Genomic DNA, 19,080 nt, shown 5'->3' on the forward strand with positions numbered 1-19,080 from the left:
AGCTGGATAGAAAGAATAGAGAAGAATTTAGCAGTGGTAGCTTTACTAAACTCTGAGGCAACAACCCTTTTAAAAAAAATCAGGATTAGGTTCTCATTCCAAAAGCCATTCCCATAATGCTAAATTAGATACTGCTTGACAATCAAATTTAGCACCAGGTGAGGCCTTGTTGGATAAGTGGGTGGAGTTAACCAGAAATCTATCCACTGATTGTCCACCCAAGCGGCTTCCATGTTCTAGAATGGTGTCATTCAGAAAAGAGTTTTGAGGCAGGAGGATAGATAAGATGGAGCTGCACGTAAATCAAGGAGGGACAAGGTCCTTGCCATTGGTCAGGTAGAGTTGATCCCTTAAGAATTATTAATTATACACTATATTGCCAAAAGTATTCACTCAGACATCCACATAATCAGAATCAGTTGTGAGCGAACACTTTTGGCAATATAGGGTATGTGACCGTCACCCCTTTTTTTCAATAAGTTTCTGATTGGTTCAGTCATCCTTAGAGTGACCCTGTTGTGTTGGCCTCAGCAGGTGGAAAGGAATCAGATTTAAGAGTGGACCAATGTGGCTGGCTGAGCTCTGCTCTACTCGGTTTTCCCTTCTCAAGCCTTTCTTTCTCGTCTCTCATATTCCGGACTAAATACATTTCTCCAGGATATGGATACAGCCTTTTCTTCTTAGAACACAGTTCCTGCATTCCTTTTGGAATTAGGGTAGGGACGTGCAGTCAGGGGAGGCAGAGCCTCACCACTGTCATCATGAAAAGAAAATGTAAAAGGAAAAAGGCAAGAGCTGAGGTCAGGCTGAGCTAGTTGCTGCCAGAGTCACCGTGGCTGACTCTGCTTAGTGTTTAACTGTTTAAAAAAGCCTCTAAAAAAGTGCCCTCCACAGGAGGAGGCGGGAGAACGACGTGCCTCATCTAGTCTGGCATTTTATGATCACTCAAGCAGAGCTAAGCAAGGGTTAAAAGCTGAAAAATTCCTGACGTAGATGAGGCACATCATTCTCCTGCCTCCTCCTGTAGAGGGCACTTTTTTAGAGGCTTTTTTAAACAGTTAAGCACTAAGCAGTCATCCACGGTGACTCTGGCAGCAACTAGCTCAGCCTGACCTCAGCTCTTGCCTTTTTCCTTTTACATTTTTTTTCTTTTCATGATGGCAGGCAAGAGCAGAGTTGAAATCCTCTCTGAAACAGCTGGAAAAGGTACATGTGTGGGTCAGAGGGAGGGGGAGGAATTCAAACTTCATCCTCAAGTGCAGATCCCTCCCCAAGTGTAGTTTGATTGCATGCAGAGCCGCATTGCCTTTTCAAACACACACACACACACAACTGGATAAAACTATATAAGCCCAGCTTCACTGATTACAAGTTTGAAAAGGCAATGTGGCTCCACCTGCAATCAAAGGCTCGGATCGGAAGGCTGCAGGGCAATTGGGGTGGGGGTATGGCAGAAGAGCTGCTTTCAAGGCATTGGAAAATATATCCAATCCAACTTCTGTGTTTGTATTTGTTTGAGAGAGAATGAGTGAGAGAGGGATCCAACTTCTTTGTGGGTGTGTGTCTGTTGAGAGAGGGAGGAGAGAGGGAGGAAGGAGGGGGAGGGAGAAGAAAAAGAATGAAGGAAAACTTTTTCACAAAGGAGAAAAACAAATGCTGCCGCTTTAAATCAGAACTTAGCATGCCTGGCTGTGGAATTCTGGGAGTTGAAGTCCACAAGTCTAAAAAAATTTGAAACCCCTGTGTCAGTGCCTCACCAGCCATAAACCTCACTGCACGTCACTGAATTAGGGTGTAGCCATACCCACTTTTATATACTGTATATTGGCCACTTTTTGTAGTGAAAGATAGCCTACTTACTATCTCCTGAACTTCTGACCTGTTACTGCAAACAAAAGTGCTACCAGAAGCAAAATCAGTTTTATGCCACACACCATGTTGTTTTCTTACTTTCTCACAGAACATTAACCCACTGTCAGACCTGCAAGCCATCTTTTCTTTTGGGCTTCAGGCTTGCCATACTTTCTATTATTCTACTATTCATTTTCTATTGTGGGAAAATGGGAGGGGGGATTATATGAAGTTGGGTGATATGTAGACATAACAACATTCTTTCTAGAAAGCCAAGGTCATCCTTTGTCTCTGCACATGGCCGGAACTGGATGGGTGGAAGCTGCCAGCAGGGCAGTGGAAGATTGGACCATGTGATGGACTTGTGGGTATGTGGGCAGGATCTTGAACTTTCAAGTGGATGGGAAAACCTGGAAGCTTTCAGATTCGGGTTTTCCCAGATCTGCCAATATGGCTCTTTTAATAAATTGCAACTTTGAGGCACTTCTAGCCTTGGAGTGTTATTTGTTTGAGGATGCTATTTGGAACCCTGACACCCAGTTAACTTCAGCTATATCAATGACTATTCCCTTTCCCTAAACCTAATATAATGATGATTGATGTCTTTATAGGGTAGATGAGGACCTAGAGAAAGAAAAGGCCTGGCATCCTACCCACCTGCAACTGACCGTCCTGCGTGCCTGCTCCCTGCGCCCTAAGGGAAGCATGGGCACCAGCAACCCTTACGTTGTGATTCAGCTGCAAAAGCAGAAATTTAGGACCTCTGTAGCGCTACACAACCTGAGCCCCGAATGGCACGAAGAGTGTACATTACAACTGCCAACTGTGCTGGACGACTCAGAAGAACATGGCCTTATCCTTACTGTCATGCACCAGTCTGTTCATCACTTCAACCAATTCTTGGGCAGGGTCAATTTGCCCCTTGCCCAACTTTTTCAAGACAAAACAAAGAGGAGAAATGAGTGAGCACAATCAGTTCTGTATCAATTTTAGGAGAGATAAGAAGACTTTATCTATCTGAGCTACAGAATGGGATTGGGGGAGAAGGTGTGGGAGGATATAGTATGGAAAGGAGGATACAGCATGATAGCCCTGAATTTTCCTAGCCTTAGAGAAGTGAACAACACTACAGATGACGATTCAGGAAGGAACTATATAGCCAGGAACTGTCATATGAATCCTCCATATACTCTGGCTATATGGAAACAGGCAGTAAAGAAAACCAACTAAAGCAAAAGCAACATTGAACAGTTAGTTTCTTTAAATCCCGCACATGCATTAAGAAGCTAGAATAATGTGCCTAATTTTGGCAGGGAATTGAATACTAGTACCAGTTTGTACGGGATAGAAATGGAATAGGTTGATGAAAAATCATATACTGTACTTAAATGGATAAAACATTCAATGAATTGTATCTGATAAAAGCAGCAAAGTGAAAAGGAACTTTGCAAGGATCAGTTCTTATTACATGTTTGATATCTAAGTACAATATTCCTGTCTCATTCATAATCTTGGGAAATGGGGCAAAATCATTCTAAGCCCTTGGCAGATTATCTACTTACAATAGGATAACACACCTAGTGCATCGCTAATTAACACCAACATGCCATCAGAAAAACAATACCCTTACGCACAGATGAAGAAGATGGATTTCTAGGGCTATCTACCGCCCCTGAAAATTTAGGGAGAGAGACCTTCATGCAAAATTGTCACCAACTTGTCACTCTTAAAACGGGAGAAGAGGGTTATTATTATACACAAAATTGAAAATTAATCATATCAGCTATATTTAAATGGATTTGATGTAATTTAAGTTTAATCTTTGTCCTGGTCACATCCATTACCTTTTGGCCCATGATTTTTGGTATGGAGTTCAGTAACTTAAGTAGTGTCCTAAGCTGAAAACAAAAGTCTACTGCTCTCATGTTTTTTTAACTGGGTGATTTTAAAACATCAATAAATCGCTTGAAATGGCAGTAGCATTAAAGAGTACTACAAGTCCTGTAGTAAAGGTACTTGCATTTGTTCTGCAGGTGGTTTGTGCTGCAATCAAGACCTGGAAAGAAAGAGAAGATCCGAGGACAGCTGCAGCTTGACATCCAGTTCTTACAGATCTCATCCCCAACCAGTGAGCCAGCAGTGAACTCTCCTGGAGCTTGGACCTTTTTCACCAGATTTTGTGGGAGCAAGAAGGGCAGGAAGTACAAAGCCTACAAAGAAACTCCATCTCAGTCATCCGGCTTGGTATGTCCAACAGGATGAAATTTCTTTCCTTTTCTTCAAGTGTAGACTGAGAAACGCAGCTCATTGGTGCTGAAAAACTTTTGAGCTCATTTTACTTGCCTGCTTATGTAGTTATTTAAATCCATTTGCAGGGCATCCAACTCACAAATTGCCAACTCTGGGCAGTAACATATAATGAAAAATCAAAACAGCACCATCAAGATTTTAAAAAAAAAAGACCCAAATAAAGGATAATGTGGTTCAATGCCAACCCACAATCACTCAGGTCACTAGCAGGAGAAAATCCAGGTTTTCAAGGCCAAAAGGACTAGAACCATCCAAATCTCAGAAGGATCCAGAAGAAGGGCACTACAGCAGAAAAGGAATGTGTCCTGTGTCACCCCAAATGACACCGTTTTATAGAAGGTATCTGAAGCATACCTACTCTAGGATGTCATGGAATAAACGAACCCAATTGGAGATCGGTAGTGCCAGGAATAACCCCTTATACCTTGTAGGACATAATAGTGGTAACCAGCATCTTAAATTGCACCTGAAAGTCTACTAGGAACCAGTGCAACTAGCAAAGCAATGGTGTTACATGGAAATACCATGCTGCGTTCACAATTACTCACACTGCTGCAACTGACATCAGTTTCCAAATGATCTTGAAGGGCAGTCTTATGTAGAGTGCATCGCAGTAATCTAATCTGCTGCCACTGCTTTTATTTTCTTCTAAACCTGTGTAAAATCTGAGAATGCATAAGCATTTTACATATGACAAAGTAATTTAAGCAAGCCACTAGAATATAAAATGAGAGCAAACCCCATTCCTTACTAGCACTGATGATGTTACCTAGTTTGGTAATGAAACATCTGTAAGAAAATAACAAAGCTCAGCGAGTACCAAGGATCCCCCAGTAAAGCAATTTTGTTTTTCCCATATTTATAATTGCAGTACAAAGACTTCATTAGTCAGGGTATACATAATTAAAAATAGTTAGCTTCTGTTCCTTCATTTATAAAAGATTGAAGAATTGGAAGAGTTGGAATTACAGCTAAAAACATATGCTATGGTGCATATGAGCTGTGGTGTCATAGTGGTTAGAATTCAGTATTGCAGGCAAACTCTGCCCACAGCCAGGAGTATGATCCTGACTGGCTCAAGGTTGACTCTGCCTTCCATTCTTCCGAGGTAGGTAAAATGAGGACCCAGATTGTTGGGGGCAATATGCTGACGTTATAAACTGCTTAGAGATGGCTGTAAAGCACTATGAAGCGCTATATAAGTGTAAAGTGCTAAGTGCTATACAATGTCCTTCAATGTGTACAGAGAAAGACCTCATACTGGCAAGAGAAAATGCTCTTGAGCAAGTGTCATTTAATTTGAATCCTATTTATTTTGCATACATTTTACATGTGCTATATTTCTATGACTTATTTTATATCTATTTTACTTGCTCAGTATGGAATGTTAGATGTCTGTAATTTATTCCTGACATGAATAAAAAAGCAAGCTAAAAATAGCAGTGATCTAAATAAATCTAGTAATCTTGGTTTAAAATACTGTGCTACATTTTTATTGCCCAAATTCAGTAGAAAACAACTCAGGGACTAGATAATCTTTGGTTCTCCAGCTGTTATTCGAATGCAATTCCTATCGGCTTCAACCATTGTAGCTAATGGTCATGTGTAATGGGAGCTGTACTTCAACAGCAGCTGAAGAGCTGGACATTTTCCAGTCTTGAGATAAAAGGTTTTTTGAACTGTGTAAACCAGCAAATAAAATATAACCTACAGGAAAGATTTAATTCTCCTTTCCCCTCAAGTCCTATTATAAAGCAATTGTATAACTCTATTGAAATGCTAACTGCTTTAATTATTTTAAAAACAACCCAATTGCAGTGTCCACATAACATGCTATATGCAATAAATAAATTCTGTTATGACCTAATGGGTTGGTTGGGTTCATACAGTATATTGATACTTGTTGGGTTCCCACAATACACTGAATCACAAGCCACTTTGAGCCTATTCTTAGCATGAATCTCATTGGGTACATTACAGTCAACTGGGCAGTGGGCAATGATCCTCAAAGATTAAACAAGGAGCATAAACTCAATATAAAGTATCTGCATTGCACGTAAAAAGACAAAATATCTCTGAGATGGCTGCAATCTTCAGGCACTTTCCGCTTCTTTTCTGCAGGCTAACAATGAAGATTCGTCTTCTTCAAGTATCAGCACCGAGATGGAGGCTTCAGCAGAAAAATCTGGAGGCAGTCTTGGCAGTTCCTTGCACATGGCAACAGGTAAATATTGAAGTAGCCAGGCCATCTCTAGAAAGCAACTGAAAAGAGTTAAAAACCTTAAATTGATCAGGTTTTCTCTCTTGCTTTTTTTTGGCTAATCTACTACCTACTACAGGTGGTCCTTGATTTACAAACCTTCATTTAGTAACCATTCAAAGTTATATTTCATTACTTTAATAATAAAATGTAAAAGAACCAGAGAGGTGAATGACGAGTATATAGCTGCTTGCTCCAACAGATTCACATGGCTGAACATGATGACCTGGAAACTCATGATTAGAGAATGTTTTCTATAGACCCAGTCATAAAAAAGATACTCTTTTGTGTTATGGGAAAATTCAGATTAAAAATAGATATAAAAGATTAGCCTACTTTTTATTATTGGCCAAGCACTCAGCAAACATAGGGGGGGGGGGGGAATCCCACTTTTTGAGTTGAAAATGAATGACAAGTTGTTACTCCAAGAAGTTGCGTTATAGGAATATAAAAATATTATTTATATTTAAAAATAAATATAACTTCAGGATGTCAGAGACAACCATATGCGAGACAAGAAAAGCTTATTAGGGTTAGGGCTACAATTCTGAAGAAAAAAAAACCCAGACATGCTTGAAAAAGAAATAAAACTAGAACAAATTCAAACTCACAGACATTAAGATAAGTGTATAAAGTTAAATAACAATTAGACATTAAGAATGGGAGAATCCCAAAAGATAAAATATCAGACAAAATCATTTTGCGAATGCAAATAACTGAGGAAAACCTTTAGCATATCAAATTGGAAGAGAGAAGGAAAAAACAGCAACCATAAAGAAAGGGAGCAAATTGTGATATGCAAGTTCAGAAACCACTTACAGGATTACTACAATACTAGCTGAGTGTTTGAGGTACTGTATTTCTGAAACAACACCTACAGATCAGTCTATATTCCGAAGAGAAAAATGAAGGATAATACACTAAAAGATTTATAATAAAGGTAGTCTGTGACTTACAGACTAGTGATGGTTCAAAGTTACAACGGCACTGAAAAAGGTGAGTTGTGACTATTTTTCACACTCATGACCATTGCAGAATCCCCATGGATACGTGATCAAAATTTAGATACTTGACTTATATTTATGATAGGTGCAGTGTCCTGAGGTCATGTGATCACTTTTTGCCACCTTCTGACAAACAAACTCAATGGGGAAGCCACATTCGCTTAACAACTATGTCACTAAGTTAACAACTGTAGTGATTTCCTTTAGCAACTGTAGCAGGAAAGGAAATGGGGCAAAATTCACTTAACAAATGTCTCGCTTAGCAACAAAAGCTTTGGGCTCAATTGAACCATGAACGCATTGGAACAGCTCAACAATAAGAAAAAGAAGGTAGTAAAAGCCTTTGACCACTTGGAACAATCTTTCATATTAACAGTTTTAAGCAAAATTAAACTAGGACAAGAATTTAAAACTTAGATAGAGAGAATATATCAGGGGCAAATAGCAAAGATCATAGCAAGTGGTATCTTCTCTACAGGTTTCTCAATGAACAAAGGTTCCAAATACACGTATCAATTTTCTTATTATTTGTAAATGTTTCAGTAGCTTTGGCAGACGAGATCCAGAGATAAATATTTGGAATCAAGATTCAGGGAGAAGAATTACAAGTTGAAATGTCATGCAGATGATCTAGTACTAACCATTATGCAATCAGAGTGCTATAAGAATAGTGATGAAAATAATCAGACTTCGGTGAATTCTTCAGATACAAAATCAAATATAATAAATAACAAAACATTTAACTCCAGAAGAAAACTTTTTTGGGGAAAAAATCTGGTTGTGGCATCTTTTTTTAAAAAAAGACAACAACAGTCAAATGTTTGGGACTTTGTTTGACAATATGCAATAAAGATATTTTTCTGAACAATTATATAAATTCTAGAAAGAAATAAAAAATGAAAAATTGAATAATCTAATACATTCCAGATTAAGACATATTGTGGCAATAAAATGGACATAGTAGACAAGGTGAATTTATTTTAAAAATAACAATTTCAATTTCAGACAAAACAAAGAACTTCATGAGATTTATATTGGGGGAGGGGGGTAAACCAAGAGTAAGATTTTAAAATGTTCAACATTCAGAAAAAAATAGGTAACCTCACAGTTTCTATCTTTAAATCATATTTTTGTCCAAGTAGTCTATCATGTGTGACAATAGATAAAATCCCCAAATAGCAGAATATTAATCATAGAAGGAGCTGGCTTTGTCAATCAACTTCATAGATATCTATGGTATAAGGAAACAAAAGAATAAAACAATCTGATAAAAGTATAGAAAAAAATTGATACAAATATGGAAGAATAAAAAGTGATCTCAAGAAAGAATGGAATAATTTGGGAAAGAAGGCAGAATTTGAAACACTTATACAAAACCAGTATCATTTATTAAATACCTATATAAATTATGATTGAATTAGGCCATGGGAAGAGAAGAAATCAAACATTGAATGATAAAGTAGATGAAAAATTCAAAGAAATAATCACATAATGCTGAGAAGATTTATGGGGGGAAAGCAAATTTATTCCATATTATAATTTAAGGAAAAATAGTACATGTTTTATGGACAATAATGACCAAGATAGAGAAATCATATAATAATACCATGAATACTGGAAGAAACTAATGTAGTGGTTATGTAAAAAAAACAAACACCACCATCAAAAGTACTGGAAATAAATAAATCAAAATATTCAGAAAATACTAACATTTGAACTGAAACCACAAATATTTTTTTTTGGGGGGAGGGGGTTACTATCTCAGAAAACATAAATGAAAAATATAATAATTTACTAAGACAGATGTTGGTAGCTGCCAGAACAAATTTAGTCCAAGATCAGAAAAGAGAATCTTTGCCATCAATATCAGATTGGGAAGCTATAATTGAAGAATTTGCATCTATCATAGAATTCTTACTAAATTTAAAGAAGAATATATCCCATACATACTAGATATTAATAGGAAAAAATTAGAATATGATTTCTAAAAAATATATTAGGAAGCAAAAAGTGTACTGGTAATAATCTTCACTGTAAATTATAATTATCTAGGTTGTGGCCAGGGGTTGGAGGAATAGCTGGAAAGGGAAGGGAGAATGTATTATTAGAATTTTTTTTTAAGAATACCGTAATGTTTTTATTTGTGCTTGTTTCTCTTTGTTTTATTCTATTTCTTGTATTCACTATCTTAATATAGATTTTTTGCATTTTATTATGCTATTTTTAACAATAAAGATATATTTCAAATTTTAAAAAATTAAACCAAAGAAAGAATCATGCAAAACATATGCATAAAGTTTTCCCCAAAAAGAGCAAATCTGGACCAATCAGGAATTCAGTATACATCAATAACAAGTTAATTGATGGATCCTTCTTGCTGCTGCAGTTTTAGCCCTTTCAATGCATCATACAGATTTGCTTGAATCATGTTAATTAGTTGCACTCTATATTTTCCCTCAGATCTGGAAGATCCTAACAATGAATAAAATGGTATGGGGAAAAAAATAAGAATAATTTGAGACAAGAGGCATATACAAAAACTTACAGGACAAGAAAAGACAGGAACCTACTGAATCCCATTTCTTTGCATTTAATAGCTTTTTGTTATGGGCACACAGTTCTTAAATTAAATATTCCAATTTCTATACTTCTATTAAATATTCCAATTTCTGTAATGAATAGAAAATATACAAAAGTGGCTCAGGCCCATCTTACAGGAGTCTTTTATCCCTACAGATCTGCAATGTAACATGGCAACACTGTGCTTGTGGATGCCAACAAATCTGCTAGGCCATTAAATTATTTGACTTCTGTTTATGTATTTTTTAAAAATAAGTCAAATCTCATAATGCTCACATATACTTTCATGAGATTTCATGGGGTTTTAGACATTTAGTTTACATTTTATATACATACATATTCTCGCTATTATGGAGAACCCCAAAGAGGTTCCTACTGCCTGAAATTATTCCTAACCCACGATACAGCATGTATGAAATATTCCTCAGTCACAAGTTTGTTTGTTTTTTTAAAAAGATGAACACTCTTGTGCGGGGGGACTTAAGATATCGCAACTCTGTTAACCCTTTTGGTTCTACCTTATTCTCTACAGCAAGCTGCGTTGGCAAGAAATCTATATCCAAACCCCAACTGCAGAAGCTCATCTCGTGTAACTACAAAGAACTTCCCTCTGAAATTACGAACACAATCGAGTCTGAACATCCAAGTACCTTGGAACAGTTCAATAGCATCTTTAGTCAACAGCCCAAGAAGAAATCAAAACCCTTGAAAGAGGAAAGGAGCCCAGAGGCAGCCGGCATTTCAATGGAACCCTGGCAAGCGTCTCTTCCACCCCTTCATACTGTAGGGCACAGCGATATTCCCCCAAGGGCCCAGACCCTCCATTTCTCTACAGTGAGTCTTCAACAGATCACTAATATTGCACCAACCAGCTCTGTGATCAGCCGCTTGCACAGATGCCGAATGCAGCTGCATAGGAGTTTCCAGTTCTGTCGCAGGTGTTTTGGAGTGGGCGCTTGATCATGTCATATTAACTTTGTCTCTACCTTCCTCAATGCAAAAAAGTACTACTGTGTCCAGAAATATACAAATGCATCATATTCAGATAATATACATGTATGTTCTGGTGCCCAGTTCTTTCACGTTAAGGAGCGTTGGGGGGAAAATCAATCTCATCATAAAACAAAAAGGTAGGTTTAAGTCGGAATTCCGTTAGTACAAAACTAGAAAATTCGGTACTGTTCGCAGCAGTACATGAAACCCTGTTCAAATACATATCAGTTATAATATTCATTCAATCCATTTGTTTTAATAGTTGTATTTCAGTAAAGACAACAGCCTTTACAGTTCAAAAGATCTGAAAATGAGATTAGCTAAGATGGTCGGCCTTGACTTCCTGGAGTCGGAAAGCAAAGTATGCACTATCAAGAGGCACCAGAGGAAGAATGCGGTATAAGAATAGCTTGGAGCAGATATTTATGCCTCTTATTATCACAAGAGAAGCAAATGTCTAACATTCCTTTGAGTTTTAGTCTAGATCTTTAGTCTAAATCTTCCAAGTCTTGGCTAGCGGAGAAACAATAATTTAATCCCTATAGTGCCTCCGAGTTCACAGATTCTTCAGCTTGTTGAGATGAAGGTACCTAAGACAAAATCCTTCTAACTGATCGGAAGGCACTTGGCTTATTTAATGTTTCCATTACCACTGCAATTGTTGTCCTCTTGCAGTATCCTTGTAAAAGAGGTAATGACCTGCTTTTGCTTTATCAACTAGTGTAGATCCTCAGTTCCCTTTTTTAACCACTTTGTCCTGGCAGTTAAGACTGGTTGTCGGTTCCTACAGAAGGATTTGCCATCCCAGAGCTGAGCTGCAATTCTGGCCATGAGCTGGTAGAGCAGCAAACAAGACAGGCAATCTGTATAGTAGGCATATCAACCAAACGCACACCAGGGAGTCTCACTGGAGTCACATTCTAGCAAGATATTAAGAATTGTGCAGGGAGCTCCCGCCACACTCAGTGAAATGCGTGATTCTACTCTGTATTTTAGGTTAGTCAATCCTCCAGTCCGGTCTACCTTGAACTGCTCCTGTGAAAAGAAAAAAATGTCATGCATTATATGAAAAAGTCAACAATACAAGGGGAAAAAAAAATCAAATATGGCATCATTCAACCATATCAATTTTGATCAACATTTAAAATATTCGTAACAAGAGCTTTTAAACTTGATGCTAATAATACAGAATTACACGGCATCACAAGCTCCAAGGCTACACATCCTGCAAACCCTCTATCAGTCAGCTTGTGCTATAAACGCCGTTTGCTTATTAAGTTTAACAGTTTTGCATTTATTTAAGAACCAGAAAGGTGAAAGCTGCATAAATTTAGGAAGGTCTGATTTCTAAATATTACAGTAGAATCCCATGTTAGAAGTCATTTTAGCAAAAGTCATCATTAGTGTTTCATGAACTGTTTATGATCACTTTTTCAGCAAAAACACAAACTTGCAAATTTGCAGATTGTGCAGTTAAATATGTGCATTTCTTTACCAAAATAAAGACAGGAAAGGGGAATGAGGAGGTGTTCCTTCAGGGAAATTCTGTAAATCTTCTTCTTAACTGTGACATACACTTTTGGGACATTTTGTCTAGAGATTTAATCATAAAACAAATGGCAGTACCTGCCTTTTACCCCAATTTAAGCATTCAACATAAATATGTGGGGAGATGAACTTTATCCATCTATATAATATATGGATACATATTCTTTGTTAGAAAGAGAATCAGCCTTAATATATAAAAAATGGAGGTGAAGCAGCAGCAAGGACTTGCAAATGCTACTAAATATATGAAAACATTTAATGAATGTTCCCTATATTTTTCTGTAACAACAGTTTATTTGAGAACATTTGTCTTAGTCCTTCATTAAAAACACCTTGAATTTTCTATTAACTATTTATTTAGAAAAAAAATACTTGCTAGATTTACATTGCATACATGGTTTGTTTTGACCATAAAGCACGAATTCAAATATTTTAAAGATGGAACTCGCTAATTAAAGGCACCCTAGAGCGAACATTGGAAAGAAACAGATCTCAGATGAAAGCTCATAATGGGAATTGATATTCATTGTAAATGGCATTTACAATTCCATTATAAATAGAATTCATGTATTCATTCCGTTCTATGTGTTAAGAGTTCAGTTACTATTTCCAGAATATTGAAAAAATCAGAATCTTTATTTCATGACATCCTGACATGATGTCACCTCCTCCTGCCCCCAATACTACAGTAACAGGCAGGAACCGTATAGTATTGGCTCGTAACTGGGCAAAATGCGGCCCTCTACAACTTTTCATCTTACTACTAGTCACATTTGCTACAGCAATTGGAAGTTAAATGTTGACTCATATTTAGAGATGCAAATTTGCCTACTTCTTGTAGATGTTAAGTAACTGATAAAGAGGAAGCAAGAATTTCTTAACTTACTACATCTAAAGATAACACTTTTCAACTTCAAGATACAACTTTCATCCCCCTCCCAAATGAGAAACTCCACCTGTTTCTGGGAAGCAATACGCTTCTGATCCCTTTTGCGCCAAGCTGGATCATGCAGATGCTGGAATGTCTTATATCCACTTGTAATACCTGAGGGTCGCAAGAGCTGAAATGAAGAATAGTGGAGCCTAGGTGAGCCACTAAAACGACGTCATTCTTTGGGAATTGGGGAAAGAAGTTTATAGCAGTCCCAGATCACACTCAGCACTTGAATCCCAAAGTCCCAATTCCCACTACAAATATGATTCATCCTCACTTGAAGTCCAGCTGCTCTGATGCGACGATAAAATTCATCATCTTCCCTGCCCCAGCCCCAGAAACGGTTGGACATTCCATTACACTGAAACAATAATAAGGCAGTTAATCCCACAGTTTGTTTTCCTCTTATAAGTTTTGAGACTTGAAAGATTATAAAATACACAACTATTCTCTCAACACTTCATTTCCATGGTTATGGGTCTCCCCCCGCCCCATACATCTAGCAAATAGCCAGTCTCTCTCCCCCACCCCCATGAAGCCTGTGTTTCTTTAGAAAGAGCACAATCAACAGGGTCTTCTGCCTTTTGCAAAAAGTACAGAAGTTTTTTCCATCAGAAAGAAGTTGTGACTTACCATTTGATAGTGTCGCTTAGTGAGCAGCAAGATGCCCCCCACGTAGGTGCTATAATGATAAAGTGGGTGCAGCTCAGGTGATGCCACATGGAAAGGACCAGCTGTTGGGAAGCTGTAATCCAATTCTTCATTGAGAGGTAACAAATCCACATCATGCATTGCAATATAGTCTGTGTCATTGCCACTTTCCAGGAAACCCACATTGATCAGAGATGCTCGGTTAAACCTGCCAAAGTGAGAAAAGTGGACCTAGGTCACAAAATTCTACCCAGGCAGGTTGAATTACTTCTTTGGTGGAATTATTCAGATCTGTATAGTATAGCATAATGCATTCAGACATTGTTCATGCTTTATTTATTATCATCAGCAATTCTTTAACCCACGATGTAGTCAACAGATATACAGAATATTTAATATTAGAGAAAATCAACTGAAATGAAAAAGACAGATGTGGTACTTGGACTGCAATTGTTTCATATATGGTCATCTGCTATAATGGCTCCCTTCTGATCCGAAAATTATTTCACATTAATTCTAATTTCAAAGACTCACTGGCCTTTGGAAATGCTTATATAATTATTCTGAATTATATATGTGCAATTTAGAGACATAATGGAAGACAATAAAAATGAGTATTGCATGACATTATGGTTATAAAAATTAATAGTACAAGACTGAAGGATAACCCTTATCCATCAATGAAACAATGGTTTGAAGAATTCCATTTTTTTAATTCTCTCAATTTATTGTCAGAATTATATTTGGAAATAGGAACCCCACCCAATATGCTCATTGTGCATTCTAATTTTTCCTGTTGTTGACTTAAGTATTGATAAAAACTGTGTAACACAACATGAATATGTATTGTTTTATTTAATATACATAAATATGTTTGTGTTTTTCCTTCTATTATGCCTATAATGAATACATTTAAAACTATATAATTTTTATATTTTCAGGCATCTATTTGGAAGTCAGTTTTTGTTTATTATATTATTTATACTTTCTTGTGATTGGTTCAGATCATTTTTGTCAATCAAAATAGTTTAGAAATATTTTAAACAAATTATCTGTAAAAAAAAAAAAAGGAAAATGGCCTGCATATCTTGGAGGAAGCAAAAAACAATACAGAAAATATGTTCTTGTTTTCTGACATATAACAAAGCATATTGATCTGTAGTTAATTCCTTATACTGTTATAGTTTCAGAAAAAAACTCAGACTTTTTGTGGTACCAGAACCAATTTCAGGTATAAACTAAATACCAATCTAAAAGTTCACATGGAGTAATAAAAAATATAGTTGCAAAAAAAAAACCCCACCAACCCAGCTCTATGGCAAACTGTCTTAATTGACTTATTCTTAAGACTAGATATAACTAGAGACATAATTTAAAATAAAAGCCCAGCTGCTATTTTATACTGGGAATATTGAATGCTATTTTGGGACTAGGAATATTTGATAATATTCAATAATTACTAGAAGACAGAAAGATTATGAATTCAGGTTTGATCTTCAACTTAACCTGTTCTCTTGTGTTAAGAATTACAAATGTTTTCTTTTCAGTAAAACAGATTACCAGTTTTTAATTTTTCCATTTCAGTGTCAGGCCTAAACCATTTTGAAAAGGTATGTATGAAATCCAGAGAACAGAATAGAACAGAATAAGTTGCAGAGACAGTTGCTCTCTGGATGTGTTTGGCAATAACCTCTGTAATTCCCAGTAAGCATGGCCTGACCTGTGGACTATAGCAGTTGTTCAACACACCCAAAAGGCATGCATTTGGAAGGCTAGAAAAGTGCAAAAAAGGCATGAGGATAGGATTCCGAATTATTCAGATTGTAAAATACCTGTAATGATCCACCTGGTTGAGAATGAAGATACGATGACGAATTTTCTTCTTGCTGAGGAAGCGATGCATATGGGGAACAAAAGTCAACAACTCCTCGAAACGTTCTCGAAAGGGAACTAACACTGCCAAGCGATGTGGTCCCCATGATGGATCATCAGGAATCGAAGGTAGAGGCTCAAGTACACATGGTTTTTGAGGCACCGTTGCCTCAGCTGTTTGACTTCTAGGCTCATCCCCTGAGCAACTGAACTGCAGCCACAGCAGGGAGAGAAAACCCAGTAACAGTACAATAAAGAAGAGCTGAAAGAGAGAGCATTTCCAGGGTAGAACGCCCAGGAGTCGGAGAAACCTGAAGCAAAATCAGAAAAAGCAATACAGCACTGTGATGGATTACTTCAGTAAAAAAGAATGGAAGACAAAACAAGCTTCCACAGGCTTTTCCAGAGTAAGCTTGGCCTGTTAAGTGTCTATGGAGATTCTCAGTCATCAAGGGCATAGTTGTCCCAAAGGTGCTTTTTTCAAGAGGCAATTGGACTTCCTTGTTTTTCTTTTAAGATTTTCGCTTCTCCTCCAAGAAGCTTCTTCACCTCAGAGCAGCTCAGAGCTGAAGAAGCTTCTTGGATGAGAAGCAAAACATCTTCAAAGAAAACAAGTAAGTCCAACTGCCTCTTAAAAAAGCACCTTTGGGACATGGCCTGTAAGAGTAGAAATCATAGTTATGAATGGAATTCAAATCCAAAATACAGAAGTATTGGAGAAAATACGGGGAGATAAGCATTAAGCATTTACAGATCCATGTTTTGCTTTAATCATGGTTTAGTGAACAAACTATATAAAATTAAAGCTGAAAGCCATACTTTATAAGTTACTATGGCTAAATTCACAGATTTTGCATTAAGTCAAAACCAAATAATGGCCAACTTCACACAATATGGTAATTTGTTTTATCTGTCAAATTTAAATCGCTGCCTGTCTTACATGAAGTGACTGGGTGAAATACAATAAAATCTGTTATTAAAACCTACTCGGTATAATACCAATTATTTATTTATTAAATTTGTTTGCTGCAACCTACTCTTACAGTAAAACATAAACATATATTACAATAAATGCATAAGCAGGGAAATATCACACATAATACAGTCAACAGGTGGGCTTCCTATCACCAGGAATTCACAGGTTGTTGAAAAAAAGAGGCTTTCTGGAAGGCAATAAGGGTTGAGGTAATCATCAGGAGGGATGATGTTCCAGATGGTGGATGCCACGGCAGAAAAGGTTTGCCTCCTAGGTCCCATCAGATGGAACTCATTCACAGATGGGACCTATAACACGCCTCTCCCACCAGAACCTGATGGGATGGGTAGATATAATTGGGAAGAGGCAGTCCCTTAGATAACCTGTATCCATGCCAAGTAGGGCTGTAAAAGTCAAAACCAGCACTTTGAAGTTTACCCAGAAGCCAACCGTCAATCAATACAGCTCATAAAGCAGAAATGTGTGTTTTCTTAAGGGCAGACATAACTGTCTGTGCTGCATTTTACACCAATTAAAGCTTTTGGATACAAGGACATCCTTATGTAGAATGTGTTACCATAGTCTGTGTGAAGTAACTAGTCACTAGGGCAAGAGTAACTGTGAGCAGAGCCTCACGGTCCAGAAATGGTGCACAACATAGTTGTGCAAAGACCCTCCTGGCCATGGCTGTCACCTGTTTCTCAGCTAGGAATTGTGAGTCCAGAAGGACCCCAAGATTGTGACCCAGCTCTGCCTGGGGCAGCAGCATCCTAGAGAGGACCAAAGATGATACAGGTCCCTATTTAGAAGGCTCTAAAAAACAAAGCTACTCAGCCTTGTCAGTTTAGGGTGTTCTATGAATGTAGTCACCATGATTTACTCAATACAGTACATCAGTTTCACATAATATGGCATAACACTATGTATGAACCTCATCAGTTGCCTAAATATGCTTTTGAATCACAGATTGTTCAGATCAGATTGCACTCATGAGCTGTAGCTGTATTTACATGCAGGTAAAACCAAATGCATCCTTTTTCAAGCTGCTTCCTAGGTATAGGCTAGATATATATGCATGTATATGCATAATGCAAAATCAGTCCTCTTAATCCAACCTATTCCCTCATAATCATCTGAAATTATCTCTTTTTCACAGGGATATACATGAGACCCAGGATTATATATTTGAGGCTTGCCAATATTTTGCCCTACAACTTTAAAACTCTTTCTCTTATGGCTTCACATCTGCAGCAGGGCTGCCATTCACTTGGGAAACAAAGGAAGTTTGCACAACCGGCCGTTTTTTTTTGTTCCTGTTCCATAACTTGCTTAAAAGGTTTTGGAATGTGGGGTAAAGAATAGGGCAGCTTCTATGCTTTTCTCTCAATCTTTCCCCTATATGCAATGGCACTCTGGCACTGGCTCACATAGCCGCTGTTGCAGCTTTCTCATTCATTTCTTCACTAGAATAAGCTATTTTGTATGCAAACAAAAATCCACCACACACACCAAAAGCCAATCCATTCCGCAAAGCATTGGTTCCCCAGTTATTAAGCGTTTTTATGTTTTAAATGCCCGAAAGAATCATATCCAACCCATGTCACAGATTCTGATTCATAGTCCTTTTACAGAGCTTCAGAAATTTAAGCGAATCGCTCTGAGTCCCGAGAGAGGAGCAACCATTGAGGCTTGCTTCTACCATGGCATCTCTCAATTATCTTCTCGAGCTGATTCCTCTCGTTCATATTTTACTGACACTTACCTCCCGCCGCCCCCGCCGCCGCCTCCCGCCCGGCGATACATAGTCGACTTGCGTCGAGAAAGCAACATCCTGCCGACTTGCCGGTCAAGACCCCACCCGGGACACGTTGGCTAAGACACCAGGTCCAACCACTACCGCATCCCTCCAGAAACGCGCTCCTTACCAGCAGTACCGTCTAACTTTTGTTCCTAGTCGAAGATAAGTTCCTCGCTTAAGGATGAGCAAAGCGAATCGCTCTTGAATGATAGAAAGTAGAGTACCAAAGACAGGGCGAACTTTTAAGTAGCCCTAGGAAAAGGATTCGTTGATTTACTTTCGTTTATTAACATAAGCCTTAAA

General features: G+C 37.7%; 2 protein-coding genes across 3 annotated transcripts; one reads left to right on the top strand and one right to left on the bottom strand.

Moving 5' to 3' along the window:
- The first annotated feature begins 286 nt into the window (after window positions 1-286).
- On the top strand, window positions 287-10,965 carry LOC148048026 (uncharacterized). Its single transcript, XM_087709307.1, has 5 exons — window positions 287-336; window positions 2,463-2,813; window positions 3,885-4,095; window positions 6,283-6,385; window positions 10,538-10,965. The coding sequence occupies exons 1-5, from the start codon at window positions 287-289 to the stop codon at window positions 10,963-10,965; spliced, it is 1,143 nt and encodes a 380-aa protein (XP_087565433.1).
- B4GALT7 (beta-1,4-galactosyltransferase 7) lies at window positions 9,179-18,812 on the bottom strand. Of its 2 annotated transcripts, XR_015695928.1 has the most exons (7): window positions 18,742-18,812; window positions 15,964-16,314; window positions 14,114-14,339; window positions 13,758-13,841; window positions 13,503-13,607; window positions 10,875-12,033; window positions 9,179-9,897 (listed from the first exon to the last, which is right to left on the bottom strand). XR_015695928.1 is itself a non-coding variant. In XM_087709308.1 (6 exons), the coding sequence occupies exons 1-6, from the start codon at window positions 18,807-18,809 to the stop codon at window positions 11,878-11,880; spliced, it is 990 nt and encodes a 329-aa protein (XP_087565434.1). In that variant the 5' UTR covers window positions 18,810-18,812; the 3' UTR covers window positions 9,179-11,877. The 2 variants fall into 2 exon arrangements, 1 of the variants encoding a protein (XP_087565434.1); XM_087709308.1 differs by having other exon boundaries at window positions 9,179-12,033.
- Between the last annotated feature and the right edge of the window lie 268 nt (window positions 18,813-19,080).

Source organism: Thamnophis sirtalis, unplaced genomic scaffold (genome assembly GCF_051295495.1).
Source record: "Thamnophis sirtalis isolate CommonGarterSnake01/CBP01778 unplaced genomic scaffold, rThaSir2_p1.2 scaffold_3, whole genome shotgun sequence".
In the NCBI taxonomy this organism is placed as follows: Eukaryota; Metazoa; Chordata; class Lepidosauria; order Squamata; family Natricidae; genus Thamnophis; species Thamnophis sirtalis.

Bases quoted from the DNA above. Each gene is read 5' to 3' on its own strand.
- LOC148048026 (XM_087709307.1), top strand. From the start codon at position 287: ATGGAGCTGCACGTAAATCAAGGAGGGACAAGGTCCTTGCCATTGGTC. The intron at 337-2,462 runs GTAGAGTTGATC...ATGTCTTTATAG, and splicing joins AGGTCCTTGCCATTGGTCAG to GGTAGATGAGGACCTAGAGA. The intron at 4,096-6,282 runs GTATGTCCAACA...TCTTTTCTGCAG, and splicing joins CATCTCAGTCATCCGGCTTG to GCTAACAATGAAGATTCGTC.
- B4GALT7 (XM_087709308.1), bottom strand. From the start codon at position 18,809: ATGTTGCTTTCTCGACGCAAGTCGACTATGTATCGCCGGGCGGGAGGC. The intron at 14,340-15,963 runs GTATTTTACAAT...TCACTTTGGCAG, and splicing joins AACCAGGTGGATCATTACAG to GTTTAACCGAGCATCTCTGA. The intron at 13,608-13,757 runs GTGAGGATGAAT...TCTTCATTTCAG, and splicing joins TCAGAGCAGCTGGACTTCAA to CTCTTGCGACCCTCAGGTAT.